This window comes from Miscanthus floridulus, chromosome 7, assembly GCF_019320115.1.
Source record: "Miscanthus floridulus cultivar M001 chromosome 7, ASM1932011v1, whole genome shotgun sequence".
Taxonomy (NCBI): domain Eukaryota; kingdom Viridiplantae; phylum Streptophyta; class Magnoliopsida; order Poales; family Poaceae; genus Miscanthus; species Miscanthus floridulus.
Genome location: NC_089586.1, coordinates 81,667,302 through 81,686,490, shown reverse-complemented (window position 1 = coordinate 81,686,490; position 19,189 = coordinate 81,667,302). Strand labels below are relative to the sequence as shown.

Genomic DNA, 19,189 nt, shown 5'->3' with positions numbered 1-19,189 from the left:
GCCGTAGGCTTTTTGTTCAGAGACTTTCGAATTCTTTGTTCCAAAAGTCTCGGATGCTCTTACTTCAATACAACATCGTAAAAGTTTTCGGGTATCCAGAAATTATATGTTTTATTTGTCGATGCTTTATACTTTATCCAAGTATATTAATTCTATCAGTATATTTTTCAAATGTTTTTTTTTCATAGTTCCAACTTTAGACCAACTTGGTCCAGTATCTCTTCAACTTAGCCTGGATGTTGTTAATATGCTTTTTTTAGTATTTTTCTAAAAATAATGGATCACCAGTTGTTTAGCTATTATTTGGGCTGAACGACAATTTAAATGAGCAAAATGATCATTTAAATGCGATAAACAGCTAATTAAAAAATGGCATATCACTAGATGTCATTTAAACAGTGTGTAAATAGGCTCAAAGACCATTTAGACGAAGAATCTATTTTTCCTTTTCTTTTTTATTTTTTATATTAACCTACCCATCTTTCTTCTATAGGAGTTTGCCTAGATCGAATCATGTAAAAAGTTGTGCTAAATAAGTTATGTATAAATAATTTCAAAAGACAATTGAACAACAAAAACTTATATGTATAAGGGCATAGTTTGGATCCCTACCTCTAAAGTTTAGAGCTCTAAAACTTTAGAGCACTTTAGATCACTTTTGAGGTCTAAAGCTCCAATGTGAGGTGGACTAAAGTTTAGAGCTAATTTTAGACCATCTATTTGGAGCTTTAGCTCTAAAGTTTAGAGGTCTAAAGTTTAGAGAAGAGGATCCAAACAACCCTTAAGTTACGTTGTTCATAGATTTATTATAACAAAATTATGCTAGAAATGCTATGATGAGAAATTGTTATGAAAAGTTTGCCTATTGATAATTATTAACAGAAGTTGAGTTCTATGGTCAAATAGGAAAGTTATCATTGAAAGGATCGAGGATATTACATAGAGAGGGGTGAATAGGAGAATCTAAATATTTACAAATTAAAATATGGAAGCCGTCAAAATAGAGATTTCTTATTTCTTGCAATTGCAAATCAGAGATATAAAGCCCTCTAGAAATAATACACTAAGTATACAATAATTACTAAATAAGCCTAGGAGCTAAACATCTGCAAAACAAAGGATTAGACGCAAGAATACAAATTTCAGTTTCTATGTGTGTCAAACTGGACTATTCCGGTATGCACGGGCCAACACTACCAAAACTTAAAACTCTTCTTTTTCGGCTCAAGTTTCAATCCTTTGCTGCAGTGGCTTTCTAGAATATGTCATAAGAAGATTTCCTGCACACCAAAGATCACAAACCAAGTAGAGCAAGACAAATACAAATGTCGCAATTCAAAACACAATGAAGACAAGGATTTGTTCACTGAAGTTCGGGCTCCGACTTTAGTCCTATGCCTTCATTGAGGAAGTGTGGGACATATAATCCTAGGTACCCACGGCAAGGGACATGGACCGCACTATCAGAAGTGGTCCAGTCCACAAGATCAAGGCATGCGGCGCACGGCACTGGTCGACTGTGCATCCACACGACATCTAGAAGATATCTTAAAGATATGATTTGTTATGACTCTTATAGATGTTGTAATCCAAATAGAATACCTACTACATAGCCTGACTAGAATACTTTGCTTGTAACCCTACCCCTCCAGAGTATATAAGGAGGGGTAGGAGTTCCCTAGTCGCGATGGTCATCTAGACCTAGATACAAATCCCGAGTGTTGGGTCAAGATGGCGGACTAGAGGAGGGTGAATAGTCCTTTCTAAAATTTATCGCGTCGGCTAACCGAAATAAGTGCATAATTAAAACTATCGGTCTAGCCAAGACTACACCCCACTATCTATGTTCTCTAGCACCTTGTAAAGATCCTAATTAAGCAACTAAGGTGCCAAGCTAGCTAGAGATGACCTATCCAATTCTAAGAGCAAGGTCACACAAACCTATACCACTAATATTTTGCACATCGGGGAGCTCCTACACAATTCTAGTAAGCAAAAGCACAAAGCTCCTAAGCTTACTAGCAATGCTCAATAACAACTGTAACCTAATGCCAAATCAGAGAGCGCAAATACTTAGCTACACAAACTAAGCAATGTGACTAACAAGGTTACACAAACCAAATTAGTCATGCAAGGGAGCTACTTCTATGCTACACAAGCAAGAAGGTAACTAGTAAGCTACACAAGCTAACTAATCACAAAAGCAACTACACAAGCACAATGTATATAAAAGTAATCACAAGCTTGTGTAAGGGGAATGCAAACCAACAGGAAGAACAATGTTGACACGGTGATTTTCTTTCGAGATTCACGTGCTTGCCAACACGCTACGTCCCCGTTGTGTCGACCACTCACTTGGTGGTTCGATAGCTAATTGGCATCACCCGCCAAGCCCGCACGTCTGCACCGCAAGAACCTACCCCAAAAGTGAGGGTAGCTCAATGACATGCTCAACTAGAGTTGCTCTTCGCGGCTCCCGCGGGGTGAGCATAATGCCCCTCACAAGGCTCTTCTCCTGGAGCACCGCACAAGCTTCTTGCAGGCTTCAATGGAGACCACCACCAAGCCATCTAGGAGGTGGCAACCTCCTAGAGTAACAAGCACCACCGGCTTACAACTCGATCACCTAGTGCCACTCGATGCAACCTCACGATGCAATCGCACTAGAATCGCTCACTCACTTAATCAGATGATCACTATCAAGCTAGAGTGACTTAGAGGGCTCCCAAGCACCACCACATAATCCACTAAGGCTCTAGTGTGCTCAGCAACTAGCCCAAGGCCGAGACCCCCTTCTATTTATAGCCCCCATGAAAATAGAGCTGTTGTACCTCTTCCTTGGGCATAGCTCGGGGTGACCGGACGCTCCGGTCAGATCGACCGAACGCACCCTACCAGCGTTCAATCAATGGATACACGACACGTGTCGCCTCCGTTCAACCTCAGTCGCTTGATCTCAACAGGCAAGTGATGACCGAACGTAGGACAGTGCCAAGACCGAACGCACCACTGCTGAGTCCGGTCGTTTCCAGAGAGGTCCCGAGAGAGCCAATTGATGACCGGACGCGTCCGCTCCTGCACGACCGGACGCAGACCATCCAGAGTCCGGTCATTTTCAGAGAGCTCCCCGAACCTCTGATTTCTGACCGAACACGTCTGGTCAGGTCACGATTAGACGCAGCATCAACGTCCGGTCCTTCTCCTCTTCTCAGTGCTGCCACGTCAGCTAGGACCGGACGTACCCACCACACGGTCTGGTCACGAAGTGACCCAGCGTCCGGTCGAAGACCAATGCCTACGCCTCCACTACTGCCACTGACTAGACACGCCAGTCTAGTTAAGGCTAGCGTCCGATCACTCACAGTGACCTCCGTTCGCCTCTATTTCTTCACCGAGTTGATCCATATCAACTCCAACTTCTTCTCCTTTGTAAATTGTGCCAACACCACCAAGTGTACACCACCATATGTATGTGTGTTAGCTTTTCACAAACATTTGTCAAAGGATTAGCCACTCAACTTGCCACTCCACTTGATCCTAGCGACAATGCAAAGTTAGATCACTCGAGTGGCACTAGATGACCGATATGCAAACAAGTTTGCCCCTCTTGATAGTACGGTCATCTATCCTAAACCCGGTCATCAACTCCTCTACACACCTATGACCGGTGAAATGAAATGCCCTAGGTTATACCTTTGCCTTGCACATTCCATTCCATCTCCTCCAATGTCAATGCAACATATGCACCAACACGATCAACAATGATATGATCCACTTCATATCATCACATGATCATATTGGTTCATCGATCTTGACTTCACTTGCTTTTCACCAATGCCTTTGTCCATCGACGCCAAGTCTTTCTCAAGCTTCACCGCCACACGGTCCATTGCTCCAAAGCCTCCGACTTGCCCTTCACCCTTGCAACCGGTCCATCAAGCCAAGTCATGTCTTGATCTTCTCCACCTTGATCACATGACTCAATGTCATGTCTCATGTTCAATGAGCTCCTTCATCATCACATGTGTGAACTTTGCAACATCTCCGAGCCATTTTCACCTTCATGGCATATGTTACTCACACACATGTATATGTGGACTAATCACCTATGTATCTCACATAAACACAATTAGTCCACCTAGGTTGTCACTCAATTAACAAAACCACACAAGGACCTTTTAATCTCCCCCTTTTTGGTAATTGATGACAACTCTACAAAGATATGGAAATTAAGCTCTTTTGGATTCATGTTACTTGCCCAAGCAATTTTACCATGTGTAAATAATTTTGGACAAGTACCACAAACCCGAAATGGCAGTATTAGCTCCCCCTACATATATGCTAGAGTGTTTGGTTTGAAGCTCGCATATATGCATAGATTGGAATTGTGGGAGAGTAATTACTACCAAATGATGCTATGGTGTACAGAATAAACCTTTGAAGTGTGATACCAATCAGAGTTGCACCTTTAAGTTCATCCTTAGCACCATAAGTAGCTAGACAATAAAAATACTAGAAACCTCGTGAGATCAACATTATAATTAAGTTTCTAGTACCACATGTAAAAATACAAGTCTAGCTTCCATCCTGTGCATGCTAGTTATCAAATCATCATTCAAGTTCTACAACTAGCATACACCACACAAGCATGCATATAAAAAAATATTATGCAATGCAAGCATGCACATGACTATGCACATATCAAATACAACCAATCAAAGTTCATGAGTTTGATCCCCCTACTTGTGTGCTTCTCTTGTTCAAGAATTTTGATCCATCTCTTTTTTCTTTAATGTTGCTCCCTCTTTGTCCATGTCCAACCTCTACTTCTTTATCTCAATCTCTCCCAAAGCTTTTATATCTTTGTACAATCTCTCCCCCTTTGTCATTAATTTCCATAAAAGGTGTGCTTGTTATTGATGTAAAGGTTTGCATTTGGGGTAGATGGTTGAGGCTTGATTCTTGCATTTTTATGGACATCACTTGATTGTTGGAATGACACCACTTATAAATACCACTTGTAACTTGTAGGTACCACTTGTAGCTTGTTGGTACCACTTGTAGGTACCATTTGTAGTGCTTCTTGAGATACCACACATAGGATCTTTGATCTTGATACCAATTTATGGGACACCTCCCCCTATGTCATAGCATGGGTCATCCATTTGATAAACTTGAGCTCTTGTAGGTGAGGGATGCATTCTTCATTTGATGATCACTTGAAGTTGAGGATCGCTTGTGGAACCATCATCTTGCATGATTGATACCACGTGTAGATGTGATACCACTTGAAAAAATTTTCTAGTATGGAACCACTTGTAGGATTTATTAATAAAAACCATTTCATGAACATTTGCTATCTTCATAAGTACCACTTATTGGATATCACTTGTGAGTTGATCTAGACATCACTTGTGAATTCTTGATGAAATACTTGAGTCTAGATACCACTTGAAACAAACAAACTAGATATCTATTTGCATTGTTGTCTTGTATTTGTACTCTTATCACTATCATGAGCTTCTATGGTTGACTTGAACTAAATTGATTTGACTAAGCTTCCAAGTCCGGTTTGAACCAATGACAAGCTTCTTCACACCTCTTACAAGGGTTATCTTGCCAATGTTGTACTTGTCACTTGTTAGCAATCCAAATTAAATCAAGTACTTGGGTTCATTAGCTCATGAACAAATTCATATACTAACCACTAGATCAACTAATCATTCGAGCAATAGTGGTAGGCTATGAATTTAAAACTTTCATTTGTTATGCATGATCCTATGAAACATGAACTATATGCACTAACCGCATACTAGTAAGGGATGAAATGATCATACACATTACAATGATACATTTGCTATGTTAGAGTAGAGGATAGTCACATAGATTCTAATTTATTACTCCAATAGCAATGTGAAGTCCAATTATAAGCTTGGTGAAGACCAATAGATACCATTTTGAATTCCATTCTTCACCCATATGAAATGAATACCACTTATGATCAAGTGCACTTTCTTGTTGTGGTTGGCTTGCTTCATTCTTTGATCAATGCTTGCATGAGAGCATCAATGTGAGAATACCACTTAAAATATCATGATTAGCTCTCTTTTTGGGTGTTGCTTGCTTTTCTTGATCAACCCTTTAGATTGCTTCAACTAAGCATCTCAAATGTCCTTGAGATCACCACTTCCATGTTAGCCTTTCAAGTACCATACTTGGTTTACCTACACATAGGTGGCAAGCCCCTTCACTAGGGAAAAGTGACATCTCTTCAAGAATCATTCTTGACACTCACTTGAAATGAATTTGTTGATTGACTTAAGTGATGGAATTAATTTGATGAGTAACCTTGATTCCTTCTTTAAGTCATTTTCTTTCTACTTATTTAAGACTTTTTTTTCTTCCAAATGATCTCCAATCATCACTTAGAACTTAAACTTCATCTCCATCTTGAGTTTGATCTTGATCTTCCAATTTGAGTACCAAAAGTGTGCAAAGTACACTCCACAATCAAATTCCCTTGTACTCCTTACTTGTCATGCTTCTAGATTATCTCAAAACCAAACTTAGGTGCCTCAATTACTTATAAACATGTTTCCAACTTGAGGACCTTTCAAACAAAGTGACTCTAGATCAATCCAATATTTATCAATTTTCTGGCAGATTTTGTACTCTTCAAAGAAAAATGAATATCTCCCAAAGTACAAATCCAAATACCACGAAATTTGGTGGGGATGTGATTCACTAAGTTATCTAGCAGCTGTAAAAATTTGAGCTTCATTTGACTTCTAGATTGCTACCAGATTTCACCACTGCTACATGCTGAAAACTGCTGCACTATAGCTGACAAGATCTACTCTAAAATTGAAGCATCTATTATCCAAATCTCATGAAATTTCTACAGCATCTCATACCATATGTCTAGAATATGTACACCAATTTTCATTCCAATCCAATAAGTTTTGATCACTTAAACATGACTAAGATCACATCTCACTCAGATTTTGCAATAGGACATATTTCAATCACTTGAGCTCTACTTCATCAAATGTGAATCAAACTTAAAATCTACTTGTTTGAATACTTTCACAAGACATAAATCCATTCAACCCATTCACTAAAAGTTATCTTATGAATTTATCCAACACAAATCAATTAAAACTTGATTACTAAGCAATTATCAATTCAATCATCTTATATCAAGCGACATTGCATATTTATCCAATTCAATCAACTCATATGCACCCAAATGAAATGATCAATAGGAGATATACCTTGGTTAGCTCATGATCATCCAACTAGCAAGCTTCAACTCAAATATTTGCAAGTCATCTAATATATCCAATGAATCACCAACAACTTGAATTTGACACTTGTATGTTGTAGTACTTCTGGACTTCACAATTCTTGGCTTGGCATTGGGATAGGATTGCACTAAGCTTCATAACTTGACTCAATATATGATGATCAATATGAAATCAATTGAATCAAATCTCCAATACCGATGGTACCTATAATAATTCATCCACTTTTTGATGGTACCCAACTAGTTTGGGTCCTCTCAAGTTAGGTGCAACATACTTAGGCATAGCCTTAGTATAAATAACGAGATATTTTGCAATTGCAACCAATGAGGTACCATTGCCATCCTTTCTAAGCATATCATGATCATCAATTGAAATGGACTTAGAATTTTTACCTAGGGGACATGAATGAGCCATGTGTCTCCTTTCCTGGCATGAGTAACACTTTCTCTTTGCTTGAGCCTTTTCTTCCTTGCTCATGTTGTACTTCTCATTGTCTTGCTTCTCCTTGTTTGTTTGAGCCTTCTTCTCAAGCTTGTTTGGACAACCCAAAGCTAGGTGGCCCAATGTGTCACAACTATAGCATCTCATATGAGCAATCTTCTCTATTTTCTCTTCTTTGTTCTTGCTCATTTGCTTTGCATCTTGATTGATCCTTGGACGCATTGCTCTCTATCTTGCTTTTCACCCCTTCTAGTTTTCTTCTTCTTTATCATCAAATCACTACCATCATGATTGATCTTGATTTGCTCTTGGGGTGTGTTTTCTTGCTCAACTTGTGGCTTTGGTTGAGGCTTCACTTGTTGCTTCACCAATTGCTTGGTTGGGCACATCGAGGTGAGATGACCCCAAGTACGGCACTTGAAGCACTTCACATGCTTTAGCCTCTCTTCTTCCTTCATCTTCTTGAGCTTCTCAATGTTAGGGCAACCTTTTGCAAGGTGTCCCGCTTCATGACACCGGTAGCACATGGTATGAGAGAGCTTTCTTTGTTGTAGCTTCTTCATCTTTCTTTCTCTCTTTCTTTTGCCCTTTGTCATCTTTTTCTTGACACCAAGGCCACACTTATCACCATAGTTTCTTTGAGTCTTCAACATGTGCTCAAAGGTGATTTTTGAGTTATAGCACCTCTCTAACTTGTTACGCAAATTCTTTACTTCATTTTTTAGCTCATTGTTCTCCTTCAAAAGGTTAGTCTCACAAGACATAGAAGTAGAACAAGCATCTATATGTGAAGAGCATGGCATTTCTAATAAATCATCACAAGAGGTGGATACATGCTTTTTGTCTTCATCACAAGGGTTAGCAACATGTGATTGATCAATTGACCCATGTAATGAGCTCTCACTAGTTTTAGATTTTTCATTTGAGATTTCCTTAGTGAGAAAAGCATGGTCTTGTATCAAATTACCATAAGCAACACTAAGTTCCTCATGAGCCAATTTTACCTCCTCATGTGAACAAGTAGTAACATAAAGTAGATGCTTTTGTTGTTCACATGTGTTCTTTAGAAAAGAGTTTTCATTTTTCAATTTTTTAGTTTTAGCCATCTCTTTTTCTAAAGCTTTGATCATGCAACTATATCTATCTAGAAGCTCCTCATATGAATCAAGATCAATCACATTTGCATTAGATACCTTAGTGTCACCTTGTGACATGAAGCAATGTGATGTAGTTGGAGAGCTTAAAGAAACAACACTCTCATAGCCCGAGCATGATCCATCATTATCATCATCAAGTGTGCATAGAGTAGCATCATCATTGGCATCACTTGTAGCATCATCATCAATCTTGTCAAGTGATCTTGTGGTATGATCATCATCATCATCACTTGACCATGAGGTGGAGCAATCTTCCACAATCACCAAATCGTGGTCATGCTCAACACACTCATGCGTTCCTTCTTGGGCTCATCATCATCATCGGATACCGTCCCATACTTCTCATTGAGATAACTCCAAATCTCATAGGCGGTCTTCATGTCAATGATCTTTCCAAATATGCTATCATCCAAATATCTATACATGATGTCAATAGCTTGGGTGTCGAGATCTAGGTATTTCTCTTGTGCTTGAGTTAGATTATTTTCATCCAACACATGAGAAAAGCCTACATCTACCATCCACTACATTTGAGGGCAAATAAACTTAAAATTGCATATCATCCAATTTTTCCATCGTGCAAAGTGTGTGCCATAAAAAATATATGGACAATCAACATCTAGCCCATAAGTTACCATCCTCTCGGGTCGGTGAAGATCCCAACTGAGAGACCTTGGTCCGATACGACTTGTTGGGTCGAGATGGCGGACTAGAGGGGGGGGGTGAATAGTCTTTTCTAAAATTTATCGCGCCGGCTAACCGAAATAAGTGCAGAATTAAAACTATCGGTCTAGCCAAGACTATACCCATCTATCTATATTCTCTAGCACCTTGCAAAGATCCTAATTAAGCAACTAAGGTGCCAACCTAGCTAGAGCTCACCTATCCAATTCTAGGAGCAAGGTCACACAAACCTATGCCACTAGTATTTTGCACACCGGGGAGCTCCTACACAATTCTAGTAAGCAAAAGCACAAAGCTCCTAAGTTTACTAGCAATGCTCAATAACAAGGCAACCAATGCCAAATTAGAGAGCGCAAATACTTAGCTACATAAACTAAGCAATGTGACTAACAAGGTTATACAAACCAAATTAGTCACGCAAGGGAGCTACTTATGTGCTACACAAGCAAGAAGGTAACTAGTGAGCTACACAAGCTAACTAATCACAAAAGCAACTACACAAGCACAATATATATAAAAGTAATCACAAGCTTGTGTAAGGGGATTGCAAACCAACAGAAAGAACAATATTGACACGATGATTTTCTCCTGAGGTTCACATGCTTGCCAACACGCTACGTCCCCGTTGTGTCGACCACTCACTTGGTGGTTTGGCGGCTAATTGGCATCACTCGCCAAGCCCGCATGTCGGGCACCACAAGAACCTACCCCGAAAGTGAGGGTAGCTCAATGACACGCTCAACTAGAGTTGCTCTTCGCGGCTCCCATGAGGCGAGCACAATGCCCCTCACAAAGCTCTTCTCCGGAGCACCGCACAAGCTTCTTGCAGGCTTCGATGGAGACCACCACCAAGCCATCTAGGAGGTGGCAACCTCCAAGAGTAACAAGCACCACCAGCTTGCAACTCGATCACCTAGTGCCACTTGATGCAACCTCACAATGCAATCGCCCTAGAACCGCTCACTCACTCAATCAGATGATCACTATCAAGCTAGAGTGAGTTAGAGGGCTCCCAAGCACCACCACATAAGCCACTAAGGCTCTAGTGTGCTCAGCAACTAGCTGAAGGCTAAGACCCCCTTCTATTTATAGCCCCCACAAAAATAGAGCCGTTGTACCCCTTCACTAGGCACAGCTCAGGGTGACCAGATGCTCCGGTCAGATCAACTGGACGCACCCTGCCAGCGTCCGATTAACAGATACACGGCACGAGTTGCCTTCGTTCAACCTCAGTTGCTTGATCTCAACGGTCCAGTGATGACCGGACGCAGCACAGTGCCAAGACCAGACGCACCACTGCTGAGTTCGGTCATTTCTAGAGAGGTCCCAAGATAGCCAATCGACGATCGGACACGTTTGCTCTTGCACGATCGGACGTAGACCATCCAGAGTCTGGTCATTTCTAGAGAGCTCCTCGAGCCTCTGATTTGCGACCGGACGCGTTCGGTCGGTCACGATCGGACGCAGCATTAGCGTCTAGTCCTTCTCCTCTTCTCAGCACTACCACGTCAGTGGGACCGAACGCACCCACCACACGTCCGGTCATGAAGTGACCCAACGTCCGGTCGAAGACCGACGCCTGCGCCTCCACTGCTGCCACTGACCGGACGCACCGGTCTAGTTAAGGCCAGCGTCCGGTCACTCACAGTGACCTCTGTTCGCCTCCGTTTCTTCTCCGAGTTGATGCATATCAACTCTAACTTCTTCTCCTTTGTAAATTGTGCCAACACCACCAAGTGTACACCACCATGTGTATGTGTGTTAGCTTTTCACAAACATTTGTCAAAGGATTAGCCACTCAACTTGCCACGCCACTCGATCCTAGCGACGATGCAAAGTTAGATCACTCGAGTGGCACTAGATGACCGATATGCAAACAAGTTTGCCCCTCTTGATAGTACGACCATCTATCCTAAACCCGGTCATCAACTTCTCTACACACCTATGACCGGTGAAATGAAATGCCCTAGGTTATACCTTTGCCTTGCGCATTCCATTCCATCTCCTCCAATGTCGATGCAACATATGCACCAACATGATCAACAATGATATGATCCACTTCATATCATCACGTGATCATATTGGTTCATCGATCTTGACTTCACTTGCTTTTCACCGTTGCTTTCGTCCATCAGTGCTAAGTCTTGCTCAAGCTTCACCGCCACGCGGTCCATTGCTCCAAAGCCTCCAACTTGCCCTTCACGCTTGCAACTGGTCCATCAAGCCAAGTAATGTCTTGATCTTCTCCACCTTGATCACATGACTCAATGTCATGTCTCATGTTCAATGAGCTCCTTCATCATCACATGTGTGAACTTTGCAACATCTCCGAGCCATTTTCACCTTCATGGAATATGTTGCTCACACACATGTACCTGTGGATTAATCACATGTGTATCTCACATAAACACAATTAGTCCACTTAGGTTGTCACTCAATTACCAAAACCACATAAGGAGCTTTCACCGGGCTTCGCCTAGGATCTCATATATCATCAATACAAACCAACAAAGCACATGAGATAGGGTTTTACGTCATCTTGATGGCCTGAACTTGTATAAATCTTCTGTCTTGTGTCTCTGTTATTATCTAGTTCATGATCACGCACACCTCTACCAAATAATCTACCATCATGGGTATACCCCTCGGTGGACTGCGAATGATATTTAGTCGATAGTTGACACGACAGGTAGGGAACCAGATGGATCTCAAGTTCGACATCGACCGTGGTAACTAAGTTGATCGCGGTGGCATCCTTCAATAGCTCGTGCCAAGATTCAACATCGACATGGCCGACTGTAACACCGTGACACAATCTTACAGTAGCAGATTATTCCAAATTAATCAGTTGACCTGCAGCATGACTCCGGGTTTCGTGGCCACTTTACGGCGATCAGCCAAATCGGCGCATCACCGTGTGATTTTCTCCCAATCTCATTTCGCTTCACCACCAATGTGAAATTTTTGCATTTTAATCCTTTTAAAAACATTTTTTACAAATAACCCCTTGGAAAACATTTTCTGGAAATAGACCAAACGCACTGCGTTTTACACGTCATGGTCTATGGCTCGGCGCAGTGTCAGTTCACGTCGAGGTTCCGCCACGCCAGCCCTGACTTCGGGCGTATTATTCACCGTGGCACTGGGGCCTACAGTGGTCGGCGTGAGCTTAGTTAACGCTGAGTCATAGGCCTTGGCGCAACCCAACTTAAAGCCAAGGTCTGGGCACATAAGGCCGCGCCGCGGCCCCCTTCTTCCTCCCTCCTCCATTCTCCCCTTTCCTTGGTGCATTCATTTGTGTCCCCCTCTATTCCTATGAACCCTAAACCCTAAATGCAGGTATAGAGAGGCCAGATCGAGGTTTAGGACGCTTCCCCAAGGTGGTCCTCCTTGACCTTTTTCATTTTATTCGGTTAGATTCGGTTGCATGTGTTGTTTTTGTTTTGGATAGTAGGCTTTGATTGGTTGGTTGATGTCATTTGAGAAAACTATGTCTTAATTGATTCTAGGCCTCAAATGTATGTTTATTGTGGTATACTAACTTTGTTTCCTTTGCTGAGTTAGTTGTTCATGGGTGGATTAGGGTTAGTTGTTTATTGAATGCATTAGGGTTAGTTGTAATGCAAATGGTTCACCTTTAGTTTTCTTTAGTATTTATTTTTTGTTTAATTTAATCAGCATCATTGGATTGGTGTTTAATTACAACTATTTTGTTTGATGGAAGACATGTATCGGGAGCAGTTGTGGCGGAAATGGGATCATCCTAGAGAATTGTACCCCGACGCGTCTAGCAAAAGATGCCTCCGTCCCTCCTGACCTCCCTGTCCCTAACTGTGACTATGGTTTCCCGGCCGACGTTTTTCAATCAAGACATCCGGACACAGCGACGCGTTGCTTCTACACATGTAGTCGTTTTAATGTAAGTAATTATTTTCACTTTCTTTTTTTTCTTCATTCGTGTTAGTAGGTTACTAATATTTTGTTGTAATCTTGTTGTGTAGGGCCATGATAGGTGCTTTTTTCAGTGGATTGACAGTCCAGACAAGTTTGACACAATGTACCTTCTTTTCGATGATTGGTGGAGAGAGAGTCGTCCACATGAGCACTTTGAGCGGTGGGTTCCACCTCCCCCTAACCCCCCGCCAATGATGGCTAAGGAGAAGTTGAGCACCTCCATGTCATGAACCGACCCCACCTTCCCAGCACCGACAAAGGTGAAACACATATCCATATCCACTATGGCGCATACATTAATGCTTGTGGTTCCTTTTCTATTCATATAGTCCAGCTTGGCATTCCCATTCACTGTAACAGGAATGTGCGTCCCATCTAACGCACCGATGCAACCATCAAAGAAGGGTGCATATGGCATGAAATCCTCGTGCACTGTACTGTAGAGATCATCCTTTGGAACCAGAATAGTATCTGCGAAACTCTTCATAACATCTGCCACATGGCTAACCTTGGCACTGATTATGCCCAAAGCCTTCTCAAACCTATCCTCGATCTGCCTATAAGGCTCATTGTGAGCAAAAGTCCACACAAACATAGCTAGAGTTTCAAGGGACCCAGTCTCGCGTGTACCCTGCAGGCCATGGTTGTCAACTAAGATTTGATGTAGACGAATGAATGCGGTAGGAGACATACAAAAGGTGGCGCGGCATCTCTTTGGGTTCTCCAAAGTTCTTTGAAGCCATTGTCGCCCAGTGAGCTTTGGTATTGGTAGAGGACGATTGACCACCGGATCCGGCTTGTACATTGCAGCATGAAGTTCTCCTAGCGTGGCTGCTGCACCCGCCAACTTGCATATGACTGACGTTACATCATTTGAACTATCGTTGCTGTCGGAGTCCTCCACGTTGCTCATTCTAAAAGACAAAAGGGTCAGAACGGTAACCAATGCAGTTACAAAAAAAGTTGCAAGGACAGGTATCACAGTTCATACCTTGGAGCAAATCAATCTTGTGCGGTTGTATACTCGACGCGGTCCCGTTTATGTCGCTACTGCTCCCTGGTTGCCGAGCCTGGTGGTCACAACATCCTGCCTCCTCGACGTACTCCTGGTTCCGTGCAAATATTGTGCACTGTATGACGTACTCTCACGACGTCCACCACCATACATCAATTCGCCCCTCTCTCGTGGGTTGTGACCAAATAGTACCATCAGTAGGTCAAGGCAAGGCGGGGGTTTCGTGTGGTCCTCAGCAGCTTCAGTGTTCTCCTGCAGGTGTCACACGGTGAAATTGTAAGATGCTAACAAATGCTACACAAACGATGGAAACAGCAACGGAATGGTGCAAGCAGGTACCTGTCGTCCTTCCTCCCAAAAGGAGGGGTGAGCTGTAATGCCGCCAGTGCTCTTGTCACGCCCTAGACCACTTTGTCTTTGAAGTTTCATCCATTTGAAGTAGTTACCTCTCAGATGATGAAGTTTGTTCTGCAGTTTCCTCTCGTCGTAGTCGAGCCCGGTTATTCTTCTGAACTCAGGCGTCACATTGGCCCAGCTGAACCTTGTCAGTGATTTCTCATTCCAGTTCAATAGGTTTTTCTCTCTAACGACCAAATCCAGGAAGATCCTAATTCTCTGTTCAGTCCAGTTGGCTCGAGACATCTGTGCGAGGGTTGACAAGGTAGGGTATGACTCAGAAGCACAGAACCTTATATGCAGTGTACAAGTAAATAAAAGCAATGACTCACGTATCGACCACGAAAATAATAGAGTGCGAAATCTGGGCTTGCCTTCTCACTAAACTTGGCGCGTTTTGGCCTCAGGTCGTACTGCTTGGATTTAGGGGGAGACGACGACGTTGCAAATGACAGTGCCAGCGTGTGCACCATCTACGCCCAGCACAAGAAGCGTGGACACGGTCCCTGCCGCAAAAGTAGAAGCTTTGCCGTGTTAGGTTCAGTGGAAGGCGTAAACGAAACAGTAGTAGCCGCAAAAGTAGAAGCAACGGAAGGGAAACGAACCTGTAGTATCCGGATCCGGCGATGAGGGAGCCGAAGAAGACACTACATCACAACACCAAGATTAGCGATGGACGGTCTGACGCTAAAAGCGGCTACAGCAATAAACAATCTGACGCTAAAAAGTTATAGCGTCAGACCTCTGCAGACTCTGTAAGTCCTGTCGCTAAAAATCATTAGCGTCAGACAGTCCGTTGGCCTGAATTTTTTTAGCGACAGATAGTCTATTGCTAGTTTTTAGCGACAGATGCTCTGTTACCAAGCATATACCGATAGACCATCCAATAGCCCATGTATTTATAGAGACAGATGGTTCAACAGGACGCTATAAATATAAAAAATAAATAAATACAATTAGAAAAAACATTTAGCACATATCAAACCCACATTCAAGCTTAATGTCCATCACATAAAGATATAGAAACACATACAACACATCATAGAGGTCAATACTTATATAACATATAACTTGTCTTGCACACCGTTTGAACCATCCAACAAAGTCAGGCACCAAAAGATTACATGAATGGCTTGCCAACACTCCATCAGGTTATGTGTGGAGAACCATTTTTCAGAAACTCTTGTGCCCAACACTTCCCGAAAAATATAATAACCATGTAATTAGTCAAGTGGAAACCAAAAGCAATGGCTTGCAAACAATTTACAGAATGTATGATTCTTTGTCCAAAGGTAATTCAATTTAACATCCCACAAGCAAAACAAAGTACAGATACTAGGAGCTGAAATGACACTATATATCAAAGCCGACAATCCCACAAGCAAAATTTTAATGGTCTTAGTGGCTGATGCCACTTTCCGTTGCCATAGATATTTGCATGCATCTGTAATCTTGTTCTTGCTAAAATTTTAAAGAAACAAAGCTACCACGCACATAGTGATGCAGTCCATTTATTAAAGATAGCAGCACCAACTATCACTTCATATGAGATTCTAGAGTGAATATAAAATTTGAGATGCAGATCCACAGTCGGCAGGAGACTTTTTCACAGGGCCACTAATATTTCACAGTGAAGCTTCATATATGCTCTAAAATAAAAGTCAGGGGCTATCATAAGCTAACAACCTAGAGCTGTTATGAGGAAAGCTTAAATTTTTCTCCAGACCATCTCATGAAAAAACAAGCTTAATTTTTTAACTAGCAAAAGAGATAGGCATCCAGCGTTGGAACAACAGGCCATATTGCAGAGCTCGGGCTTAGAAGCTCGGGCTTGCAGAGAAGAGGAAGAAATAAGATTCTTGCCTTATGCGCTCCGGCTTGCAGAAGATCAATGGTGGCCTCGTCCTTCATCTCACTCAGCTCCTGCATCAAAAATGAGAACTCAACTTGATACAAGTAAACCAATTACCAACACTCGATACAATACACAGGAGATGATTGGGGAAAGACACTTAACATGGTACAATACACAGGAGAGCAATACACACGATGACTGAATGGCTAGCTATAATCAGTTACTACCATCACAGTAAAAGGAAAAAAAAATCCATGCTGATTCATTGAAGCCACAGATGACCATATGTAAACTGAAGTTCAGAACTAAATGTTACTTGCACTTGAGAAAAACAAAGAAAAGGCATGGTAGGCATGCGCTTGAGAAAAACAAAGAAAAACAAAAGGTTCACTTGCACACTTAATGTATTTTTTACTGCAGTAAGTGTGCAGGTTACTTACTGCAGGTTACTTGAGAAAAAAACAAAAGGTTCACTTACTGCAGGTTACTTGCACACTTACTATATTTTTTATAAGAGTCTGCACTTGAGAACTATAATTTCCTACTAAGTACAAAAGGCTAGGTAGGCATGCATGGTGATAGACTACGTATGATTCATTGCCTCCAACATGTACGATATGCAACTCCTTGTGTGACAGGCTTTTAGTATCTACTAATCCTATCAAGCTAATAGCTGGGAGATATAGCTAGCCCCTGCAGAGTTTGGTCACAGGCTCAGCTAGGCCTTCAGTTTGGTCGCAGGCAAGCAGGGGCCGGAGCCCAATATGGCCTCCACTGAGCTCCACCCCTGTTTCCAACCACTTAGGAGAAAAAACCTAGCGGTAATTTTCATTTCTCCTACTGCAGGTTTCTTATTTCAGCTACAGGTCATAGTTGTATCTATTCCATTATCTCTAACAGAATGTAGTAATTGCCTTCCAAATATCGCTTGACTGATAGCTGTAGCAGCTACTACGAATCAACTTATATCTTAGTTACTAATGCACATATGCAGTAAAAATTTCAGAGGTAGTGATATTGTTTGGAGGCCCAACACTAAAGACAGTAATTTAGCATAAGAAATTTAAGATATCTAAGAAGTTAATTGAGCTTACCTTCACTGTTATTGGCTTACTACCTCCATTCGTTTCTAACTGCTATTTTAGGAACCGAGAAGTCTACATTTTATTAGGTGCTACAATTGTTTTATATGTGACCTACATCTTCATAAAACGTGCATACCTCAATGCGTGCAACATCTATGCAACTCAGTATCTTTGTTCATCAGCAACTAAGAATAAAAAAATGAAGGTTGAAGAGAGGCGATCTGAGGTAGCAACAGACTAAAAATGTAATAGGACATACGTGTCCAGTGACTGTTTCCCAGTAACTGTACAAAAGTCCAACACAAAAAAGAAAAAGACAGAGAATTACCGAGGAGCAGAAATGCGTTCATCCTTAGACCAAGTTTACGAAACATGAACCTCTCTTCATCTGTTATTGTTTCAGGTCTGGAATCTTCAGTTGGCCTCAGGGCTGTCTCAACCTTTCCTAGTACCCTTTCAGCTTTCTCCATCTTTTTCTGTGCCTGTACATAAATAAAGTGAAATTGGTTTGATTCAAATCATATAACTTGCATCTTCCAGTGATACAATGCATACAAGAATTTAGCCACACAAGTTTAGATGCAACATGACCCTATATTACTTATGACAACAACAAAGCCTTTTAGTCCCAAGCCAGTTGGGGGCCTAGATTGAAAACCCAACAAGAGACACCAACAAGAGAAAAGAACATGCCCTAAACTACTTGTCATACTAAAATTATGCATATGCACTCTGCCATATTTTGGGGGAAAATATAAGTTCTTGACGTATTTTGGACATCATGAGGCACATATAAAAAAAATGTTTCCAGAAGATAAGATAGAATCTAACGAAGTGAACTTAGACTATTCAAACTTGGTCACTTACAAGTGAGCTTCCACTCTGAGGGCAAGAAATCCTTCCCTCTGTAGAAGACTATAGATTCTTTGTTCCTTGCAAGCATCACGCCACCTGTTAATTTCTGATGTGGATTGAAAAAAAACATTAGCTATGAATCATTAGTTCACTACAAGACCTACCTAAAAACTTGAACAAATGGATAAGTGAAAAGAAAAACAGCAGTAGCAGATTGTTCTCTATAACAGGGAGCCAAATGTAAACATTAACATTTTGGTTCGTAATCTATGTTCCACAGGACCACAATTCTCATCGATTTAATCTTTCATAGAAACTATGAATTTTTCATGCAAAATCAACCAACATTTTTTATTGATCAAGAGCCCAAATTAGTACATAGGTAGCATTAATGCTCATTTAGTAAGACTAAGAAATAAAATACAAACTTCAAGCTGCAG

General features: G+C 41.5%; 1 protein-coding gene across 1 annotated transcript; it reads right to left on the bottom strand.

Moving 5' to 3' along the window:
* Nucleotides 1-13,610: 13,610 nt before the first annotated feature.
* LOC136465732 (uncharacterized) lies at nucleotides 13,611-15,427 on the bottom strand. The gene is made up of 4 exons (XM_066464351.1): nucleotides 15,329-15,427; nucleotides 14,898-15,200; nucleotides 14,710-14,810; nucleotides 13,611-14,457 (listed from the first exon to the last, which is right to left on the bottom strand). Exons 1-4 carry the CDS (start codon nucleotides 15,425-15,427, stop codon nucleotides 13,611-13,613), a joined length of 1,350 nt encoding a protein of 449 aa, XP_066320448.1.
* Between the last annotated feature and the right edge of the window lie 3,762 nt (nucleotides 15,428-19,189).

What these genes read in the sequence shown, in the direction of transcription:
- LOC136465732 (XM_066464351.1), bottom strand. Translation starts at nt 15,427, where the DNA reads ATGGTGCACACGCTGGCACTGTCATTTGCAACGTCGTCGTCTCCCCCT. An exon ending in GCGCCAAGTTTAGTGAGAAG is followed by an intron (nt 15,201 to 15,328) that starts GCAAGCCCAGAT and finishes ACCCTCGCACAG; the next exon opens with ATGTCTCGAGCCAACTGGAC. An exon ending in TTTGGGAGGAAGGACGACAG is followed by an intron (nt 14,811 to 14,897) that starts GTACCTGCTTGC and finishes TGACACCTGCAG; the next exon opens with GAGAACACTGAAGCTGCTGA.